This window comes from Lagenorhynchus albirostris, chromosome 3, assembly GCF_949774975.1.
Source record: "Lagenorhynchus albirostris chromosome 3, mLagAlb1.1, whole genome shotgun sequence".
NCBI lineage: Eukaryota > Metazoa > Chordata > Mammalia > Artiodactyla > Delphinidae > Lagenorhynchus > Lagenorhynchus albirostris.
In genome coordinates this window covers 90,877,474-90,898,930 of record NC_083097.1, presented here as the reverse complement: position 1 = coordinate 90,898,930, position 21,457 = coordinate 90,877,474, and the positions used below count along the sequence as shown (strand labels likewise).

The 21,457-nt window shown below is 37.1% G+C and overlaps 1 protein-coding gene across 1 annotated transcript in view; it reads right to left on the bottom strand.

Annotated features, from left to right (window-relative positions):
• The window catches only part of CAMK4 (calcium/calmodulin dependent protein kinase IV), a 217,151-nt gene that overhangs the window by 44,597 nt on the left and 151,097 nt on the right, over positions 1-21,457 (bottom strand). The window contains exons 5-6 of the mRNA XM_060146187.1: positions 13,639-13,710; positions 8,191-8,203 (exon numbers count right to left, since the gene is read on the bottom strand). Coding sequence (XP_060002170.1) covers positions 8,191-8,203; positions 13,639-13,710 — 85 coding nt within the window. The remainder of the gene's footprint in view (positions 1-8,190; positions 8,204-13,638; positions 13,711-21,457) is intronic.

The window sequence follows — 21,457 nt, the reverse complement described above, 5'->3', positions numbered from 1 at the left end:
GGAGGTTATTCAGACAGGTTTAATCAAATCAAATGTACCCTTGAAAAGCAGAGAGTTTTCTCTGGCTGGCAGCAGAAAAGGAAGTCAGGGATTTGAAACAATTTAGCTTTGAAGTTGGAGGGAGGCATATGCCAAGGAATGAGGCAGTCCTTAGGAGCTGAAAGCAGTCCCTGGCTGACAAGCAGTGAGGGAACGGGGATGTTGGTCACACAACCACATGGATGTGAATTTGGCAAAGGAGCTTGGAAGCTCAATGAGTTTGGAAGCAGATTCTTTCCTAGAATTTCCAGATAATTACCCGGGACAACTAACAGCTTAGTTTCCACTTTGTGAGACACTAAGCGGAGAACCCAGTAGAGCCCCCTGGACTTAGACCTACAGATCTGAGAGATAATTAGTTGTTCTGAGTTGCTAAATTTGTGGTAATTTGTTAGAAATAGAAAATGAATACACTGGGTATTTTGCAGTTAGCAAATGGTAAACTAAAGAACATAAACTCTTGGCACACACGTGCCATGTGCTCTCTTACTGTGTATAGTGTTAGGGTCTAAATATATGCTCAATAAATAGTTTTAGTTGTTTGGTTAGGTGGTGAGTAAATGCATGAATGAATAAATGAATGAATAAATGAATGAAGCAATAAACAATCTTTGGTCAGTCAAGTCATCCAACAAATATTTATGGAATGCCCAATATACACCATGAACCATTATGAGTGCAGGACATAGTAGAAAGAGGTTCAAAACACCCGGTAATTTATATTCTAGTTTCAAACAAGAGCTCAAAATTCTCTGGACTAGAGCTTCTCATGTTGGTGAAACAGAAGGTCATTGGAATGCTGTGAATGAAGGCCCATGGAAAGAGGATCATGAGGTCAGCAGAAGGCCTTTCCAGGCAGGACTCTGAGGGCCGTGCATAGAGGGTGGCTGTGATGGGGAGACACTGGAGGGTTAAGGGGGGAAATGGTGTGATATGATGTATGATTTTATCTTAAAAATCAAGATGGATCCTAAACATCCAAAGAAAGTCTTTTAAGTAACACAAAATAAATCTGAAGAAAATTGATCACTACAGAGATGCCAATGCAATAATCTCCAACTTGCAGGTCTGCTGTATCAAAATTAGAGCTGAAAGTTTTACAATGCACCCTCCGCCTCTTATTTGCAGGGGATACATTCCAATATTCCCAGCAGATGCCTGAAACCGTAAATAGTACTGAACCCTATATATACTCTGCTTTTACTATACATACGTATTTATGATAAAATTTAATGTACAAATTAGGCAAAGTAAGAGATTAATAACAATACCTAACAATAAAATAGGATAATTATAATAATATACTGTAATAAAAGTTATGTGAACGTGGTGTCTCTCTCTCTCATATCTTTTTTTTTTTTTTTTTTTGGTGTGTAGAAACTCTATTCTGTTTCTTTAATCACTTTACCTCTCTCAAAATATCTTGTTGTAAAAATTTAATGCCTTTTCCATCTTAAGCATTTATCATGCACTGCGGCCATAACTTCTGCAGTTTCAGGGGTTACAGCAAAACTAGCATGGATTTCTTTTTCCTTCTTCACAATTTCATGCATAGAAGATTCATTCTTACCATAGATCTTAGTAGATCTTACTAACCTCAGCACATGATTTTTTTTTCTTTCTTATTAACCCAAGAACTTTGAACTTTTCACTTAAAGGAGGCACTTTTTGGCTCTCTTTGGCATATCCGAATTGCCAGTAACACTACTCTTGTGCTTTAAAGGGGGCCATCACTAAGTAAAATAAGGGTTACCTGAATACAAGCACACAATACTGTGACAGTCGATCTGATAACCTAGATGGCAACTAAATGACTAGTGGGATATGCTAGACAAAGGGATGATTCATATCAGGTGCGGGATGGAGCCAGACGGTGCAAGATTTCATCACGCTACTCAGAACGGCGTGCAATTTAAAACTATAAATTGTTTATTCCTGGAATTTTCCACTTAATATTATTGGACCATGGTTGACTGCGGGTAACTGAAACTAAGGAAGGCAAAACCCCAGATAAGGGGGACTACTGTACTTTCGGTTCAACATATACTGCGACATAAAGAAAACAAAGGACAGTTAAATGTGAATCTTCCTTGTCTACATTCCAAATTATGTATATACACTATTCATTTTCTTGGTGGTCATCATTTGCCACTAAAATCATGCAACTTATACATATCTTTAAAAACACGTGGAACATTCTATTAATAAAATCTGAGTTTTGACTATTTTTATGTGTCCTGAGCACAGATAAGTATTGATAGTTATCTATTTAATTCACCAACTGTTTATAACATAATAGGGAGAGCCCTGACATTCCAGCAAAATTTTATGGGTTGATGAAATGTAGGGAACCATTTCCTCGAAAAAAATAAGCAGAGCAGGCTCTGTAAACTTTAAGCAAAATAAATAATTGGGAAGAAACACTGAGGTCAGAAATCACAGAAGATTAATATTAAATATATGGCATGTAAAATGCATTAGAATTATTTCACACTACTTTCATGAGCCAAAAATAAAGAGGATATTGCCAAGGGGCCTTAAATTACATTTACAAAAGGCAGAAAGATAAACTGGAACACTGGAATGAGAAAGGGTATTCTTGTCCTAGGTCAAGAGAACATTTTGAAACCTCTGGTGGTTACTGAAATTTTTCTTTAAAGTAGGCAAAAAAGTTAGTAAGAATTGTTAGTATGTCCAACACTGCATATATTGCAATAGTGGTTCCATTTCTTTAGATCTTTGGATGGTGATGATTCTCTGGAATTTACAAAATAAAGATAGGAAGGGAGAGAAGGAAGGAGGAAGGGAGAGAGGTTGAAAGTAAGAGAGAGGGGGAGAGAGAGAGAGAGAGACAGAGACAAAGAGACAGAGAGAGAAGGTGAGAATAGACACATTAAGGGGACAGTTGCGCTTAGATGCATTGGAAACTGTGTGAAAGAATTTTTTCTTTTTTGTAGTCACAATGTATTGGCCTCCTATGGCATTCAGTGTACTGAATTGAGGTTAGTGGTATGGACTGAATGTTTATGTCCCCCCAGAGTTCATATGTTGAAGCCCTAATCCCCAGTGTGATGGTATTTGGAGGTGAAGCCTTTTGAAGTAAGTAGATTTAGATGAAGTTTTGAGGGTGGAGACCTCGTGATGGGATTAGTGCCCTTATAAGAAGATGAAGAGACCAGAGCTTGCTCTCTCTCCCTTGTGAGGACATGGCAAGAAGACTGTAGTCTAAAACCTAGGATAGAGCCCTCACTAAGAATCTGACCATGCTGGCATTCTGTTCTGGGACTTTTAACTTCCGGAACTGTGGGAAACAAATGTTTTTTCTTTAAGCCACCCAATCTGTGGTATTCTGTTATAGCAGCCTGAACAGGTTAATATAGCCAGTGATGCTAAACACCTACAAAGAACTGCCCTGCCCAAATGAAACTAGTGTTCCTGTTGTTTCCATTGAGAAACTCTGAATCTTACCCAAAGTGAGTAAGCTGGATTTTTTGTGAGCACTCCTTATTCAGGAGCTACACACTTGAGATGGGACCAAAGACAGTGACTAACACAAGAAAACCAAGTTAACCTTCTGTTTCCATGACTGGTGCAATCTACAGCTATGACCTAGGCCTCTACCTGTATGTTAATTTGACGTCTTCACTGAGGTCTATATTTCTCATTTATGAGGCAGGCAAAATACTTTGTAAAACTTTTGCAGAATTTGTTCTTGAATTATTTAATAATATTAAAATCAAAAGTCCATGTTCAAGGAATGAAGTTAACAGAGTATTATTATAATGTTGCCTGAAAGCTCTTCTTCTGACCCAGAAATAAAAAAATATTTACCTGACTCTTTCAGATGATTCATTTTTCCACACTACTTCTGAATTAACCATTCCCAAAATAAAAATTCATTTTTTATGTGTTAAAGACATCATAAGTAGAAGATTCACATTCATCCTTATAATACAAAATAGGACTTCATTTCCTCAAGGCAGAGAGTACTTCAGTTATGGGGCAGACAACTGTTACCCAACAGCAAGGATATAAATTTCATGGTCCCATCCCCATGCTCCAATAAATAATCAATGAAAAAACAACATAGAAATAGTTAGCTAGAATCTAACCTTAGTTACTCCACCATCCTTGGAGAGAAGCACACATACAAAGAAAGGATCATTGTTCACCTTCAAGCCACAATACTTTGATATTTCCCACATGGTAATTCTTTCCTAAAAGGGGATCATTTTCAAAGGAATCTTTTTAGCTTGAGTCATTCCCTTGCAGTCCATAGGTAGAGATTGTCACACATAAACTATATTGACGTAAAGAAGAGACTGTCCTCCTAGAGCGCCCATTGTGGGTGGTAGAATTCTTTGCTCAGCTTTTTCTGAATTTTAGCTTTTCAGAGCATTCAGGGTTAGAGGAACAGAATACATAGATGTGAAATACTGTATCACAGGAACAGAAAATAGGCCAAATTGCCAATTAGAGTAAGGTTTGTTTAAAATAGAAAAGGTATCATGATAATATGATAATATCCTTCCTCTCATGGTTGATACACACCTGCTTGGAATAAGCATTTTTAAATGTAATTAAAACTTATTACTTTACTTAAAACCATATTCCCTTATAGCTTGAATTCCCATCTTTTTTCTTTTTCTTTATTCACATTAAGTCTTTGTAGGTCATCTATAGAAACAGAAAAAATGTGTGCCTTTCCTGACCTCATAAGGAAACTGCGGGTAGATCTCTTACTACATTTTGTTTCCTTTTTTGTGCCTTTTTTTTTTTTAATACTGCCGCTGTTAACTAGAAAAAATTTTCCTACCCTTACTTGAGGTCATCCAATTCTCCTGCTCCAAAGTCAAGGATTCTGTGAATCTCATTCCTTTAGCAACTGAAGCCTGACAGAACAGCTGTGAATGAACCTCTAAAGACTGTAATGCAAGGACATCAAGTAAGAATCAGGTCATATCTACACAGTAACCTCATGTGCATGACATTTCAATGGGCTTTTGGAATAGTGAAGATATTCACCTCAATCCCAAGGTGTTTCCTTCAAAGAAAGATAAACTTAGATGTTATTTTTTACCCTCTTTTTCTTGTTAAATCTTTCCAGGCAGGGACTGTGTCTCATGTTTACTTTCTGTAGCTCTCCTCAGGACCTACAGTGCATGTTGTGTGTAGGGAATATGGTCATCCTGGGCTAGAGGCTTTGGTTGGTCTCTTAAAATGTTTGTTATTTTTTGCTGTTGTTTTTTTCATCATTTGTTCTCAGCTAGAGGAGAGGCAAAAGAGAGTATAAAAGGAAAAAAAAATGTAGGTGAAGGAAATAGGAATTGAAGAAAAAGTTCATTAGAGGAACTGTGTAACTGTATGGAAGAGAATGGAGTAAAGCCTCAGAGAGCAAGTGGGCAGAGAAGTGAGGAGAAGAGACTGCACTGTAATGTTAATAAAGGTGAGGAAGTTTGATGAGAATTTCTTATCAATCCTCTAAGTCCTCTTCTATGCATGTTCCCCACTCTAGTTTATTTCTCATAATCTCTAAGTCTTCACATATGTAACATTCATAAATATTGGCAGTGAAGACCCAAGGGGAATCCTGGGCTTAGCTGTTAGCATATTTCATTCATAGAATCACAAACCATGTCCTTTTAGATGCTCTTCATCTCTTGACTGGACATTTTCATAACCTCTTAACTGGCTGCCCTGCTTTTGGACTTCATGCTCCCATGAAGGATGATGGTCCTGCAGCAGAAGTCTTTCACAGTCTCCTCACCTACAGAAACATGGGAACTTCTCTCATGTAAGCCTCTCTGGACAAGATCCATACCTCTCGCTCAAACCCCAGTTCTCACCAAGTGTACTTTACTTTCTAGCAATATCCAAAGACCAGAAGTTCATGCCTTTGCATCTTTGGTCTATTATGTTCTATAAAAATTTGTGGGAGAAAAGGAGTATTCCTGGTATTCCCTTTTTTTCATACTGGCTGACTACTAAACAGCAATTTTTCTTTTAAAACCCAACACAGACATAACATCCTCTGGCAAGATTTTTCTGACTCAGTTTCATTCTAGATGTTTTGAATAGGTTTCACCCTCCCTGATGTCTTTGAAGTTGCAAAACGCATCAATTGGTGCACATATGTCATCTTACAGCTGTGTGCTTATGTGTCTATCTGCTCTATAAACTAATGAACTTCTTAATCTCTGTATCCAAGATTTTGGCACATACCAGAGAATCAGCTAATGGTTGAACTGAATTACCGACATCATTTACAGAAAGAACAAGTCATTTAGAATGTAACAATTAACATGATATTTTGTATATAGTACTTGGAAAATTCCTAGATATTTACTCTAGAATTTATTGTGATTCCCTGGACTCAAAAGAGAGAAGGCCACTTAGAATTTGATAAACTTTTGATATCATTGTCGATAATGATGTACAGAAACATTTAATGAGAAAGGAACCTCCTTCCCAGGCATTATTTTTAGATCTCCAGGTTCCTAATATTGAGATATAATTTTCAGAATGTAGATTTTTTTTTTGCTCCAAATTTTTTTTTGATAAAATATCTATGCCATGCCTAAGCCATTGATCTTTTTTATTCTATGTTTATAAATAAAAAAATTAGAACATTAACAGAACTATTTGTTATTTCTTCTCTGGTGAATGTAATCTCTCAATTCTTAGTAAGAATATATAACCACTTTTACTTTTTACTGGTAAAATTATCATTATAGTGTTTTAATGCCTGAGCCTTGCATTAAAATCCACCCTCCAGAGATCAACGTTCAAATGGAAGTAACAAGAGACAAAATCTCCCCAGAAAAAAATGTAAATACCACAGGAACCGACAAACTTAAACAACAGCCCCCCCCATTTTCTTTCTTAGTCTCTCATTGCTTAATTAAGTCCTCAGAAGAATCTTTCTATTGACAATAAGTGGACCCAAGCGAGAAAAATATTCACAAAAACAAAGAACAAGTGTCAGAAGCAAGCTTATTGTTAATGACCTTAAACCTCAGTGTCCCTTCAAATCATATTTAATCCTCATTTATCAGTATGTGGATGTGTGTTTTACGTTCAGTGAAATTCAGTTTTTAGAAATGTGAGGGACCAGAATCTTTTTATCTAGGAGTATGCCCTTCATGTTATGTTTAGATAGACAGAAAACTATACAATTTGCTCTGACCACAGAACCATTATTAGTATATACTCAAAAGTTTATTTAATAAGAAGTTCAGTATCTTTCTGCTTTAAGTAACAAGATATACAATTTAAAGTGGCAGAAATTTTGAGAAGCTCATTATCATCTATGAGATATCAAGCAGGAGAATTCCAATGATGTCTACTTTTTTCTCTGCCTTCTTCAACATTGTTATGTTTCTCTTCATAATTACAAGACAGCAAAAGCAGTTCCCAGCTTCATACACAGACTCCAATATGACAGTGAAAAAGAGAAAAGACCTTTCCTCCCCTGGTTCTCCTTTTATTAAAGAGAAACTTTTCTAATAACTCACAAGCAGACTGCCCATCAAAACTCATTGGTGAGGATCAGGGCATATGCCCTTGACTAGCTGCAAGGGAGGGTGGGAGAAGAAGTTTTAGCCTTTTCCATCTTTATAAAAGTACACTGGTTCTGTCAACAGGAATAAGAGGTCAGGTGGAAGAAGGCTTAAACATGTCAAATAATGTAAAGCTGAATGACATATATACTGCCCATTAAACCTATAAATGTTATCAAGCATAGTACTTGGTAGTAAATATAGATAGTAATTTCTTTAAAATAAATTTATTTAGTTTTGGCTGCGTTGGGTCTTCGTTGCTGCGCGCAGACTTTCTCTAGTTGCGGCGAGCGGGGACTACTTTTCCACTGCGGTGCGTAGGCTTCTCATTGAGGTGGCTTCTCTTGTTGCGGAGCTCGGGCTCTAGGCGCGGGGACTTCAGTAGCTGTGGCAGACGGGCTCAGTAGTTGTGGCGCACGGGCTTAGTTGCTCCGCGGCATGTGGGATCTTCCCGGGCCAGGGCTCGAACCCGTGCCCCCTGCATTGGCAGGCGGATTCTTAACCACTGCACCACCAGGGAAGTCCCTAGATGGTAATTTTTTTTTGTTTTTTTGTTTGTTTTTGTTTTTTTTCTGGTACGCGGGCCTCTCACTGCTGTGGCCTCTCTCGTGGCGGAGCACAGGCTCCGGACGCGCAGGCTCAGTGGCCACGGCTCGCGGTCCCAGCCGCTCCGCGGCATTCGGGATTCTCCCGAACCAGGGCACGAACCCACGTCCCCTGCATCGGCAGGCGGACCCTCAACCACTGCGCCACCAGGGAAGCCCGATGGTAATTTTTTTAATGCTGCTGCACTTGTTTTGAATTCATTGACCTCTAGAACCATTTCACACACATTAGTAAAGACTATGAAGACTTTAAAGAATCTATGAATAGAAACAGAAATTTTGAGAATTGATTTTTGTTTTCAAATAACTTCCGGTACCATTTACTAAGCTATTGTCTCTCAACTTTATATCTGCCCTTCTATAGTCCGCTTTGTGAAGTGGGGACTTGAGTTACAAGTGACACTTTTCCTCCGCTGGTTTCCTGTTTGGCTCTGCCATTAGACGGCACTAGGAAGAGAGTGGAAGCCTTGAAGCGGATGAAGGGACTTGCTCCCTTTCTGAGTCTGTCTTTCTGCTTGTTCTTCCCATGTACCTTTGAAACACTTTTTAACCCCGCAGTGGCAGATCATTCCGATAGCAGTTGCTAATTCCAGTTTGCACTTTTCCAGTGCTCACAGAACCAATCCCAGAGTCCCTCTTCAGTAACACCAGCACTAGCTGGCCAGAACACCGTTCTCAAAGGTCTGAGCGCCCGCTGCATGGGCAATGCCTCTGATGTCAGAAAAGAGACACCAGCCTAGCCAAGCAGTGAACTTTCACACAGGTCTATAGAGCACCTCCTTTAAACTTCTAAATTTTAATAATCTCAACTTCTTTACTTGGTTTCTCCAGTCCAAGAGGAGGCTGCTTCTCGAAGCTGCTCCCTCTACAATACATTAGCTTAGTGTTCCCCTTTTGCCTTTCCAGTTCTTCACTATCTAGTCATTAGTTCTTTATTGATTGATTCTCTATTAGGCTAAATTTGTTCTTTTTTTAGGGGAGATTACAGGTTTTAAAAATTTACCAAAAGGAGCTTCGACTATTTCTGCATCCTTATAATCATGTCCATTTCCTGTTTTTCTTTGATGTTCAGATACCATATTTTTTTCCATAACCTTAAAGGGTGAGATGCTTTTGTCTGCAACTCTTCACGCCCATCACCATAATATTTAAAACGATTTGAACAAAAAAAATCTCTGTGTTGGGATAGCAAACATATTTAATAGTTTTTCAACCATTTCCTTTTATTTTATTAAGTTCAGTGTATACTCCTATATTACAAGTTTCTCCAGGCTCCAAATTCATGGCTTTGAAATTAATACATGCCCAAGAGAACTGTGGTTAGCAAAAGAGGGGAGGCAGCATTAGGGGTGGAAAAAAGAGAAGGACAGTAATTTCTTTGAAAACAGAGTAACAGTAGGATAGCAATGATAACAAGGAAAGAACTAGAGGTGGTGGCAATAGTGAGCTGCCAGAGGAGACGAAACAGTCCCTGGTTATCTCTACAAGTAAATGGAAAAGGAGGGCTTTAAGGTTTGGCCTTGTGGTTTATGACACATGACACGATGACCCTTCCTGAATGTCCAGACTGACTGGACCGTTTAACTTGGGACAACCTTGAATTCATTTCAGGAAGATAGACTACTCAAGAAGGCTTAAAGATCTGCACTTAAAGACTAACTGAATGAATTCAAACGCAAAGCGGGAAACATCTTTCATATTCATTTTAAAAGCTTTCAAAAATGCTATTTAAAGCTAAAATGCAGAAGGAGTAAGATTACAGTCAGACAAATAGTGTGAAATATTTGGGGCAAGAATTGGGATGAAGTGAGGAGGAAGAGAAGGATTACAAGATTTGTTGCCTAAGGGGTGTCATTATGCCTGTGACATATTTCCCAAGAAATTTTTAATCTTGAAGTTTTCTACTTCTGTGCTTTCAAAAACCAGCCTAGATACAGTCTTAAAAGTGTGTGATTCAGGGGAAATGTGAGATATATCACTGATTACTTTGAGTTCCCAACTGTCTTATTTTTATAGCTATCTATAGCCATGTAGCTGACAATAAACTATTTCATAAATGTCAGCTACTTCTCACAAGTTTTAAATTGTTTGCTTTCTACCTGTGAAACACTGAGGGAAATTAATTTTTTTCTCTAAGTTAACCCTTAGGGGCAGCAATCAGAGAAACTCTGATTTTTATAAAACTTCTTTCAAAGAATGTTTGACTTGAATGCGGTAACCTGCTTCCTAAACTGGAGCTTTGTAGAGCTTTATGAGTAGGTAAAATAACACAGTTTTTGTTTTAAATTTAAGATTAGCAGTAGACTAACCAATCCATCTTTGCAGACCGGTAACAGAGTTCTAGGAACTCTAGTCCCTGTGTTCTATGTGGAGCACCTCCATCTCCATCTCTATTGGTGGCTCTTTTATCCCTCAATTGATGTAACTCCAACAGGGGGAAAATCCTGATGCTGAAAGCATCCATTTCTCATTCACTGAATGAGAATTCTCCCAGTCAGCCACCCGAGGTATCACTAAATTGAAGCATGCCCACTGTGATAAGCCAAAAGAGTCAAGAGCTGACCTAAATGGATGGAGGCAACCGGAAAAAACATATTGAAGAAGGTAAGTTTTGAATGAAAGGAAAAGAATTAAATGATAGTAAGGGAGTAGAAAAGAATCTTATGAATGGAAGCAAATTACATAGTTTTGTTTCATATGAATTGAGTAGAAAAATGATTATAAGAATGTTTCAGTAAATGTGACATCATCTAGAAAGACAAAATATAGAATAGTGGTTATTTCTGACTATTTTGATAAATTTTCATTTATTTATTCGGCAAATATTTTTAAGCACCTACCATTGTCATTTGTCTTTTATTTTAGTACTCAGCTGTGGAGTGTATATGTATATATATATTTATAAGATGTAATACATCTTTAAATGAATATTCTGAGTCTGAAGTTGCTTATCCTCTTTTCCCTCTTCTTTGTAGATTGCTATGATTTCCATACCTTATCTCATTTAGTCTTTTCCACTACGCTGTTAGGTTGAATGTTATGCCTATTTTACATGCGGAAACTGAGGCTCAGAAGTATTTAGTGATAGACCCAAGCTCGCACATCTAGAAACGGAACCCAGCTCTGTTTGACTCCCAAAGTGCTCTTTTTTTAAAGATTAATTTATTTATTTTTGGCTGTGTTGGGTCTTCCTTTCTGTGTGAGGGCTTTCTCTAGTTGTGGCGAGCTGGGGCCACTCTTCATCGCGATGCGCGGGCCTCTCACTATCGCGGCCTCTCTTGATGCGGAGCACAGGCTCCAGACGCGCAGGCTCAGTAGTTGTGGCTCACGGGCTCAGCTGCTCCGTGGCATGTGGGATCTTCCCAGACCAGGGCTCGAACCCGTGTCCCCTGCATTGGCAGGCAGATTCTCAACCACTGCGCCATCAGGGAAGTCCCCAAAGTACTCTTAACTGCTATACCAGCTGCCTGCCTGATTTGAGGAAAGTGATAGTGGGCCACTGCCAGCAAGTTTACTTGAATAGATAATCTATGGACCATAGTAGTGAAAAAAGAAGATTTAAAATGAGTATTTAAGTAAGCCATAAAACTACCATTACTGAACTCAAAAGGGACAAAATGAAAACAGTGACTGCAAAGGAGGATTGATAGACATATACAGATGTATATTTAGAGATAGGAATTGGAAGCAACCAGAAGTGTTTTTTAAAGTCATGCTAGAAATAGTCATAGCATGACATAGGGAGCAGGATTATGTTCATGGATACTTGAAGAGAGATTCAACTGAAGTTGGGAAGGTGGATGTGAGGAGAGAAGGTGATGGAAAAGTTAAAAACGATCCCCAAGTTGGCAAGCTTAGGAAGCCAAGATGGTAAATATATTGTATCTGATGAAAAATCTGGAATGGAGTGGTTATTTTAGGTGTGGTGAAAGATGAATTTGATATTCAAAATTCATATAATCAGGAACTGCATTGTGTATTTAAAGTAAAATTCCATGGCATCTTCTCCAGCTTTTATCCACCCCAAATTCAAACTTTTTTTTTTTTTTTTGGCCTCTCACCACTATGGCCTCTCCCGTTGTGGAGCACAGGCTCCAGACGCGCAGGCCCAGCAGCCACAGCTCACGGGCCCAGCCGCTCCGTGGCATGTGGGACCCTCCCAGACCGGGGCAAGAACCCACGTCCCCTGCATCGGCAGGCGGACTCCAAACCACTGTGCCACCAGGGAAGCCCTTGCGCCACCAGGGAAGCCCTCAAACTTTTAATCCCCCACCATAGCAAAAAGATCAAAACGCTTTATAGGAAAAAATAATTTGGAAAGTCTGGGTTATAAAGCCATATGAACTTGGCGTTGATATGTCAATAATGGATTTTGTTAGATCACAGATCTTCTATTTCTAGCAGCCCTATGCAAAGATTGTGAAGACTGGATTTCTTTTTTCCACCCACAATTGGTACATAAGCTTGTTAGGTATCAAGAGTCCTCCCTCCCTCCCTCCTTCCTTCCTTCCTTCCTCCTTCCCTCCTTCTTGTTTTGGTTGTAGGTAAAATTCACAGGACATGTACTTGTGTCACTGTGGCTCCTCAAGATATTGACTAATGATTTTAGTTATATAACTGACTCTGATTAATAGAATATATATTAATTATGGGTATATTTTATAGATTTGTCTCTTTAACTGATCCTAATAAATATGTCCCTTTGGGCCCCATCCTGTTTACTCAGAGAATAATTTGTTCTGGATTTATAGTCAATAAATAAATCACCAAAGTGTCCCAGGACATACTAGACACCACTAATCTATAGGAAGATTTGCACCAGTCGAGTCTGTTTTATTCAGGCAAATATTTCCTTATTAATTCAATACAAACCAACTTCTCAAAATTATATATATATATTTTTTGGTAAATGTGTGTCCATGTTTCCATCGTTAACTTACAAAACTTTATTCCAGTTTAAAATGTTAACATACTTCTCCCTTTAAAAAAAATAAAATTGTCAGAATTTTTCTCCTAATTTACTCATTTCTTCTCTTGAAAGAAAAATTAATAATCTCTATGCTCTAAGGTCTATATTTATCTCCTTGAACATTTTTCCACTTCCTTACCAAACAAGAAAAACAATAAAGAGATAAACTAAAGAAATGGAAAAGAGAGAGAAAAGAACAACTATAGGCACCAAAGTCTGATCTGATTCATAATAATAGAACGGAAATGATTTTTACAAACTTATGGCATTACATATGAGGACTGCATCTTTCAGAGTTTGAGTTATCAATAGAAAATATAAATTTGTTCAACATTTTCTAGTAAATATTTCATACTGTTTTCCTGTAAATTTTACGGCTTGTCACAGATATACACTTCCTAAATGATGATTCTGTAAAAGGAAGACATTACCCAGAGTTACACTATTGTTGTCACTTCATACTTACAGCAACTGCCTCCAGATTTGTTTGACAGCATCTGCAGCATCTCGTTCACTATAATATCCCTTTTCCACAATCCTAAAAAAAACCCATGAAATCCTTCTCAGACACATGCATCCAGTTGAGTAGATGTTAAAAGAAGTTAAATTAACGTTAAAGAAGATTTATCTAAACAATTGCAGCAGGCTACCATGAAACAAGGGGAAAGATTTCAAGTTGGCACTCTAGAAGTCTTTAGGTTTATTTAGGAAAATGGAAAACATTTATTTTGCCTAGGCTTGAAGTTTCCATCTTATTGAGGACAAAAAATTCTTTTTAAACTTTGTATTGCAAATCATTTAAAACATATACCAAGTAGGCAATATACCATGAACCATCCCATTTAACTGTCACACTGCTTCAGCAATTATCAATTCATGGCCAATGTTGTTTTATCTATCTAATTAATTACTTCCCTTCCTCCTTTATTATTTTAAAGCAAATATCAGACATCATATAATTTCATTTATAGATATTTAAGGAGGTATCTCTAAAAATAAAGGACCTTTTAAAAATCATAACTACAATGCCGTTATGTCCATAAATTACAATTCCTTAATATTATCAAATACGCAGTGTTTCAACTTTCTAATTGTATTAAACATGTTAAAATTTGTTTGTTTGTTTTTTTGAATCAATATCCAAATAAGGTTCATGCAATTGATTGGTTGATATGTCTCTTATTCTCTTTTTACCTGTAGCTCCTCTCTCCCATTCCCTCACTCACTCTCTCTCATCTGCTTTTCTTTTCCAAATAAATGACTTGCTCTTTTTGTATAGATCTGGGCAAGAAATTATTCTTTGAAATTAAAGTCTTTCCTTTTTTAATTTCAAGAATTTTCCTGAGTTAGAATGTTTCATATTTATTTTCTTCCATTGCTTTGGTTTTCTTCTTTGGGGTATGCAATTACACACATATAAGAGGTTTTCTACTTTATGGACCCAAATAAACAAAATAAGAAATGAAAGAAGAGAAATAACAACAAATACCACAGAGATACAAAAAAAAATCGTAAGAGAATACCGTGAACAGTTAAATGCCAACAAATTTGACAACCTAGAAGAGATAGAAAATTTTCTAGAAACATACAACCTGTCAAGACTAAATCAGGAAGAAACAGACAATCTGAACAGACTGATCAGTAATACTGAAATTGAATTTGTAATAATAAAAAAAAAAAAACTCCCAGCAAACATAAGTCCAGGAGCAGACAGCTTCATAGGGGAATTCTAGCAAACATATAAAAGAGAATTAATATCTATCCTTCTCAGACTATTCCAAAAAATTTAAGAGGAGGGAAAACTCCAAAATTTATTCTCTGAGGCCACCATTACCCTGGTACCAAAACGCCAAAGACAATACAAAACAAAGAAAATTATGGGCCAATATCTCTGATGAATATAGATGCAAAAATCCTCAATGAAATATTAGCAAACCAAATTCAACAATATATAAAAAAGGATCATACACTATGATCAAGTGGGATTTATTCCAAGGATGCAAGGACAGTTCAATATTTGCATATCAATCAATGTGATGCACCACATTAACAAAAGGAAGGATAAAAATCACATGATCATCTCAATAGATGCAGAAAAAGCATTTGACAAAATTCAGCATCCATTCATGATAAAAACTCTCATCAAACTGGGTATAGAAGGAACATATCTCACAATAATAAAGGCCATTTAAGACAAACCCATATAAAAAAAAAAACCCATAGCTAATAACATACTCAACAGTGAAAAGCTAAGAGCCTTTCCTCTAAAGTCAGGAAGAAGACAAGGATGTCCATGCTCTCCACTTCTATTTAACACAGTATTGGAAGTCTTAGCCACAGAAATCCAACAAGAAAAAGAAGTAAAATCATCCAAATTGGGAGGGAAGAGGTAAAACTGTAACTATCTGCAGATGACATGATACTATAATATAGAAAATCCTAAAGTCTCTACAAAAAAACTATAAGAACTAATAAATGAATTCAGGCAAATTGCAAGATGCAAGATTAATATACAGAAATCTATTGCTTTTCAATACACTAATAATGAACTACCAGAAAGAGAAAGGAAGAAAATAATCCTGTTTAAAATTGTGTCAAAAAGAATAAAATGCCTAGGAATAAACTTAACCAAGGAAGTGAAAGACCTATACTTTGAAAACTATAAAACACTGATGAAGGAAATTGAAGGTGATACAAAGAAATGAAAAGATATCCCATGTTCTTGGATTGGAAGAATTAATATTGTTAAAATTTCCATACTACCCAAAGCAATCTACAGATTTAATGCAATCCCTATCAAACTACCCATGACATTTTCCACAGAACTAGAATAAATAATCCTAAAATTTCTATGGAACCATAAAAAACCCCAAGTTTCGAAAGCAATCTTGGGAAAAAAGAACAAAGCTGGAGGTATCACGGTCCCTGCCTTCAGACTATACTACAAAGCTACAGTAATCAAAGCAGCATGGAACTGGTACAAAAACAGATACATAGATCAGTGGAACAGAATAGACAGCCCAGAAATAAACCTACACACTTATAGTCAATTAATATATGACAAAAGAGGCAAGAGTATACAATGGAGAAAAGACAGTCCCTTCAATAAGTGGTACTAGGAAAACTGTACAGCTACTTGTGTAAGAATGAGATTAGAACATTTCTTCATGGCATATACAAAAATAAACTCAAAATGGATTAAAGACGTAAATGTAAGACCTGAAACCATAAAACCCCTAGAAGAGATTGTAAGCAGAATACTCTTTGACATAAATTATAGCAATATTTTATCAGATCTGTCTCCTAAGCAAAAGAAGTAAAAGCAAAAGTAAGCAAATGGGACCTAATTAAATTTAAAAGTTTTTGCATTGCAAAGGAAACCACTTACAAAATGAAAAGACAACCTACTGAATGGGAGAAAACATCTGTAAATGATATGAACAATAAGGAATTAATATCTAACATATATAAAGAGCTCATATAAGTCAATATCAGAAAAACAAGCAAGCTGATTAAAAAATGGGCAGAAGACCAGAATAGACTTTTACCCAAAGAAAACCTACAGATGGCCAATAGGCACATATAAAGATGCTTAACATCACTGATCATCAGAGAAATGCCAATCAGAATCATAGTGAAATATCACTTCACACCTTACAGAATGGTTATCATAAAAAAACCCACAAATAACAAATGTTGGCAAGGATGTGGGAAAAAGGGAACTCCTGTGCACTGTTGGTGGGAATGTAAATTGGTGCAACCATACTGGAAAACAGTATAAAGGTTCTTCAAAAAACTGAAAATAGAACTACCATATGATCCAGCAATTTCACTCCTGGGTATATATCCAAAGAAAACGAAAACACTAATTCAAAAAGTTACATGCACCCCAATGTTCACAGCAGAATTATTTACAAGGGCCAAGATATGGAAGGAACCTAAGTGCCCATCAACAGATGAATGGATAAAGATGTGGTATATATACATAATGGAATATTACTCAGCCATTTTCATTCACAATTCGATTTTATCATCCATTCAAATAACTAAGCCAATCCAAATTTAAATGACAGACGCTTTAACTGGGCTTTAGTAACTGAAACTGCTGAGACACTATACACTTCAAGCTTCTGATGACTTTTAAAACGCCTCCAGTGTACACATGTATATAGGATACTTTTATAACCTCCCTGATGAAAACCTAATATTGAAGTAGCAGCTGAACCCAGAGCCAGCACTTAGTGGTAGAGGCTGCAGGTCTCTCCTCTCCACCTTCTTTTGCACTTGGGAAGCACAGCAACATCTGGGTAGAGTTCTAGCTTTGACTTCTGTCTCCTCATCTCTTGGGGTCCATTCCTTAGCATGCTAACTTTTTTTTCTTGTTTTGTTTGTATCTTGTTTTTTTGTTTGTGTTGGGCTTTTGTTTTCCCTTTGTGTGTGTGTGGTTTGCAATGATGTTCTTGCCTAAACTTTGAATTGCACTTTTTAATAAATATTTGTAACAATTTAAAAAAAATGAATGAAATTCTGCCATTTGCAACAATGTGAATGGACCTAGAGAGAATTATGCTTTGTGAAATAAGTCAGACAGAGAAAGACAAATACTCTATGCTATCACTTATATGTGAAATCTAAAAAATAAAACAAACTAATATATATAACAAAACAGAAACAGATTCACAAAGAGAACAAACAAGTGGTTACCAGTGGGGAGAGGGGAGAAGGGAGGGGCACGATAAGGGTGAGGGATTAAGACACAAACTACTATGTATAAAACAGATAAGCAACAAGGATATATTGAACAGCACAGGTACATATAGCCATTGTTTTGTAATAACTTTAAGTGGAGTATAATCTATAAAAATATTTAATCACTACGTTGTACACCTGAAACTAATACTGTAAAACAAGCATACTTTAATTAAAGTTTTTCTACTTTTGATTTACATTGTTCTTTTTACTATGATTTTCTTAATTTTAGTTTATTTTGCAATATTAAGTTATAATTTCATCTATTTTGTGGGCATATCCTCCCGACATGCTTTCACTGCCTAAGGGGACCCTATTCTACTCCTTATTTTCTGTCCTCTTATAATCATTTTGTATTGTAATTAACTGAGCCACATCTCAGTTAAATTTGTTTTCTTAACCTTTTGACAGAGTGGTAGGTCAGGATATCTATTCTAGTTTCATGGCTCTCGACTTTCCGGTTACTTTCATGAAGCATTCAAAAATTGGAAACATACTTTCTGAGATCTCTTCTCTATCTGGAACATCATTCCCTTTCCTCTACCATCTCTACTCTGATTACTAAAGTCTCTTTCCAGAAGTTTCTCCTAAACACAGGTTTTTTTCCCCCCCAAAGAGGCTTTAGATATTAATTTCATGAGTTCACAGGGCCTTGACTGCATTAGTCTCTTCAAACCTTACTGTGGGTGTAGCCCTCGCACTTCTCGAAAATTTGCATACCAAAAAGCCCTCAGCTGGGCTTCCCTGGTGGCGCAGTGGTTGGGAGTCCACCTGCTGATGCAGGGGATACGTGTTCCTGCCCCGGTCCGGGAAGATCCCACATGCCGCGGAGCGGCTGGGACCGTGAGCCATGGACGCTGAGCCTCAGTGTCCGGAGCCTGTGCTCCACAACGGGAGAGGCCACAACAGCGAGGGGCCGGCGTACCGCGAAAAAAAAAAAAAAAAAAAAGAAAAGCCCTCAGCTTTCTTCTTATACTGGCCCATCCTGCTCCCAAAGATTTGGAGATTTTAGAGATTTGAGTGTTCTCCTATTCTTAGTTCCATCACATGCTCTCTTGCTTCCTTTGCTTCTTCTTACATAAATGCTAATACCATGTGGCTCTTGCAAATTGTCATTAGTTTGTCCTCATTCACTCATATTTTAGCTTCATGGAGATACCTTGTCATCTGGTTTTGCTATAGATACTGTCAGTGAGGTTTTGGTTTTTTAGTCCTAGTTTCTCTGTCTATTCTTATGGGGATATTTGGGAAGACTGAAAGACTACTTTGTTGTGGTTTCTGTCTTCCCAGAATTTCAAGAGAAAACATTTTTGATAGACTGTAGATCACCAACTTGCACAAGATGTTTTCAGCTGACAAAAAGTTGTGGTAAAGACATTTGAAAAAGGTCAATTCAAAACGAGACAAAACAACAAAAAACAATTCTAAAAAATTGTTGACTTTTTGTAATTTTGGATTGAAATTTTTCTTAGATGGTTAGTACCTCAAATAGTATAGTTATTTTTCAGAAAGTACCTTCTTTCTTTAATGTTGCAGCAAGAAGTTTTAAGTTCTCAAAGTAGCTGGTGTTAGCTGAATTTTGAAAATGTTTACAAAATAGGGTATGAACAGAACAGATAGGACAAAATAAAAGAGATGTATTACAAGAAAAGCTATATTGATGCAAAAATTCCGACTTTCTCCATTCAATTATTTTGAACATTGCCAAGAAACACAAACTCATCATATTTTTAAAGGATGAAAGATGGAATATCCCTCCTCACCTTTTTATTTATTGGATACCTGTTATGCACCAGGGTCAAATAAAATGTGAGAATAGATTAAAATATTCAGGGAGTTAATATTAATTGGTTCTTAAAAATAAGTTTTCATATGATATTTCCTTAGAATACGAATTTTTCCAACTCATGATTAAGTTACATAATCTACTTACTAAAATTTTAATTGAAATGGTTTCTTGAACTATACTTTCTGAACATTGTTAAATAGAGTATGAGAGAAGGGGAAAAGAAGGACTATTGTGTCAGTGTAAGTTGAGAACTTCGGCTACCATTGCATTATCCTCTGCGTTGCTCTCTAAATGTGGATTCTGTGGTACATCCATCAGCCAACACAAATGTAATTAGTGCATCCTCTGTGTGCTGCACCTGCTTGGTTTTCTCCAGTTGTTAAAGGAAGGGAGTTGTTACAAAGATGATGGAAAAGAATGGCTGATAATTAACTTTTTTTTTCCATCTCCCATTCTCCCCAGAAGGGGAGAGAATCAGTTACCTCCTGCCTGCCATAAACAGTGTGGATTTTCCCATGGTCACTCTTCAGGACTAGAGCTTTACCACAACAGCTTTGTGATACCCCTCCAGGGAGTGCTACTCATGGCTCAGTTTATGCAAGAAGTACTCTTTGGGGTTGTTACAGAACCAACTTGCACAACCATGTGCGGCCTTCCTGATGGGAATCCCTCCTTGTCTGTTAAATACACATGAGTTCTTATGAGCATCCCCACCCCTTAGACAGGAAGTGCTTCAGCCACTAGAATTTCCTATCATTTGCTTTATTATGAATTCTCAAGCTTTGACCTAAATATGATATTTATGCATTTTCATTTTGATATAATTTAGGGTTAAATGCCTGTGTTCAGAACATGTCCTTGTGTGAATGTCTAGTGACTGGCTGGATGGAGGAGTGAACTTTCTTGGGAGCTGTTTTCAGGTAGCATAGAGGTAAGAATAGTAGGTATAAGAAGAATGGTGAAAATTTCATTAATTTTCTATAATATATACATTAAATTAGTAATATACTTCATCTAATTAATGGAGAGGATGCATTCTAACAAATATATCCATTCATTTATTTATTCAATAAATATTATGGAATGACCACCATGTGCTGGGCACTCAGTAGTAAACCAGACATGGCCTCTGCACTCATGGGGTTTCTCTTGGTATGGGTAGACAGACAACAATCAACACAGTGTGCTAAACGCTGTGATAGAGATATTAGAGAATGGCCTGGGAGCTCCTAGAAAGGGCAGGCAATTTATTTTGGAGGCTATGCAGGGTGAGAAAAGGATTCCAGAGGTAGTTCAGACCTGAAGGATGTACAGAAGTTTTCTAGCTGTAGGGAGAGTGGGAGCTGGGGGTAGGATAGGTGTAGGGGCGGAGTATGGGATTGGAGAGAAGGGAAACTGTTCTAAGAGAAAGGACCAAGACTACAGTGAGGATTAGATTGTGAGGATGGGGTAATGATATTTAATCAATATTTTTAACTGACTAATGTGAGCCAGGTACTTGCTGGATTTAATAAAGAATAAGATTTGGGTTCTGCCCCAGATGAGACCACAGATAGTAGAGAAATTACTAATAAATACATCATCATAGATGTAATATATGTTATACTAAGGTTTGTACAGCCAAGAAATTTATTAGTTTTTTTGTCAGAAACATCTCTAGAGCAGACGTGTGGGGCAGGAGCACAAATGCAGGTGCCTTCCCCACCTCGTCTCACGTGAACTCTGCACACCATAGTTTGGTCCTACC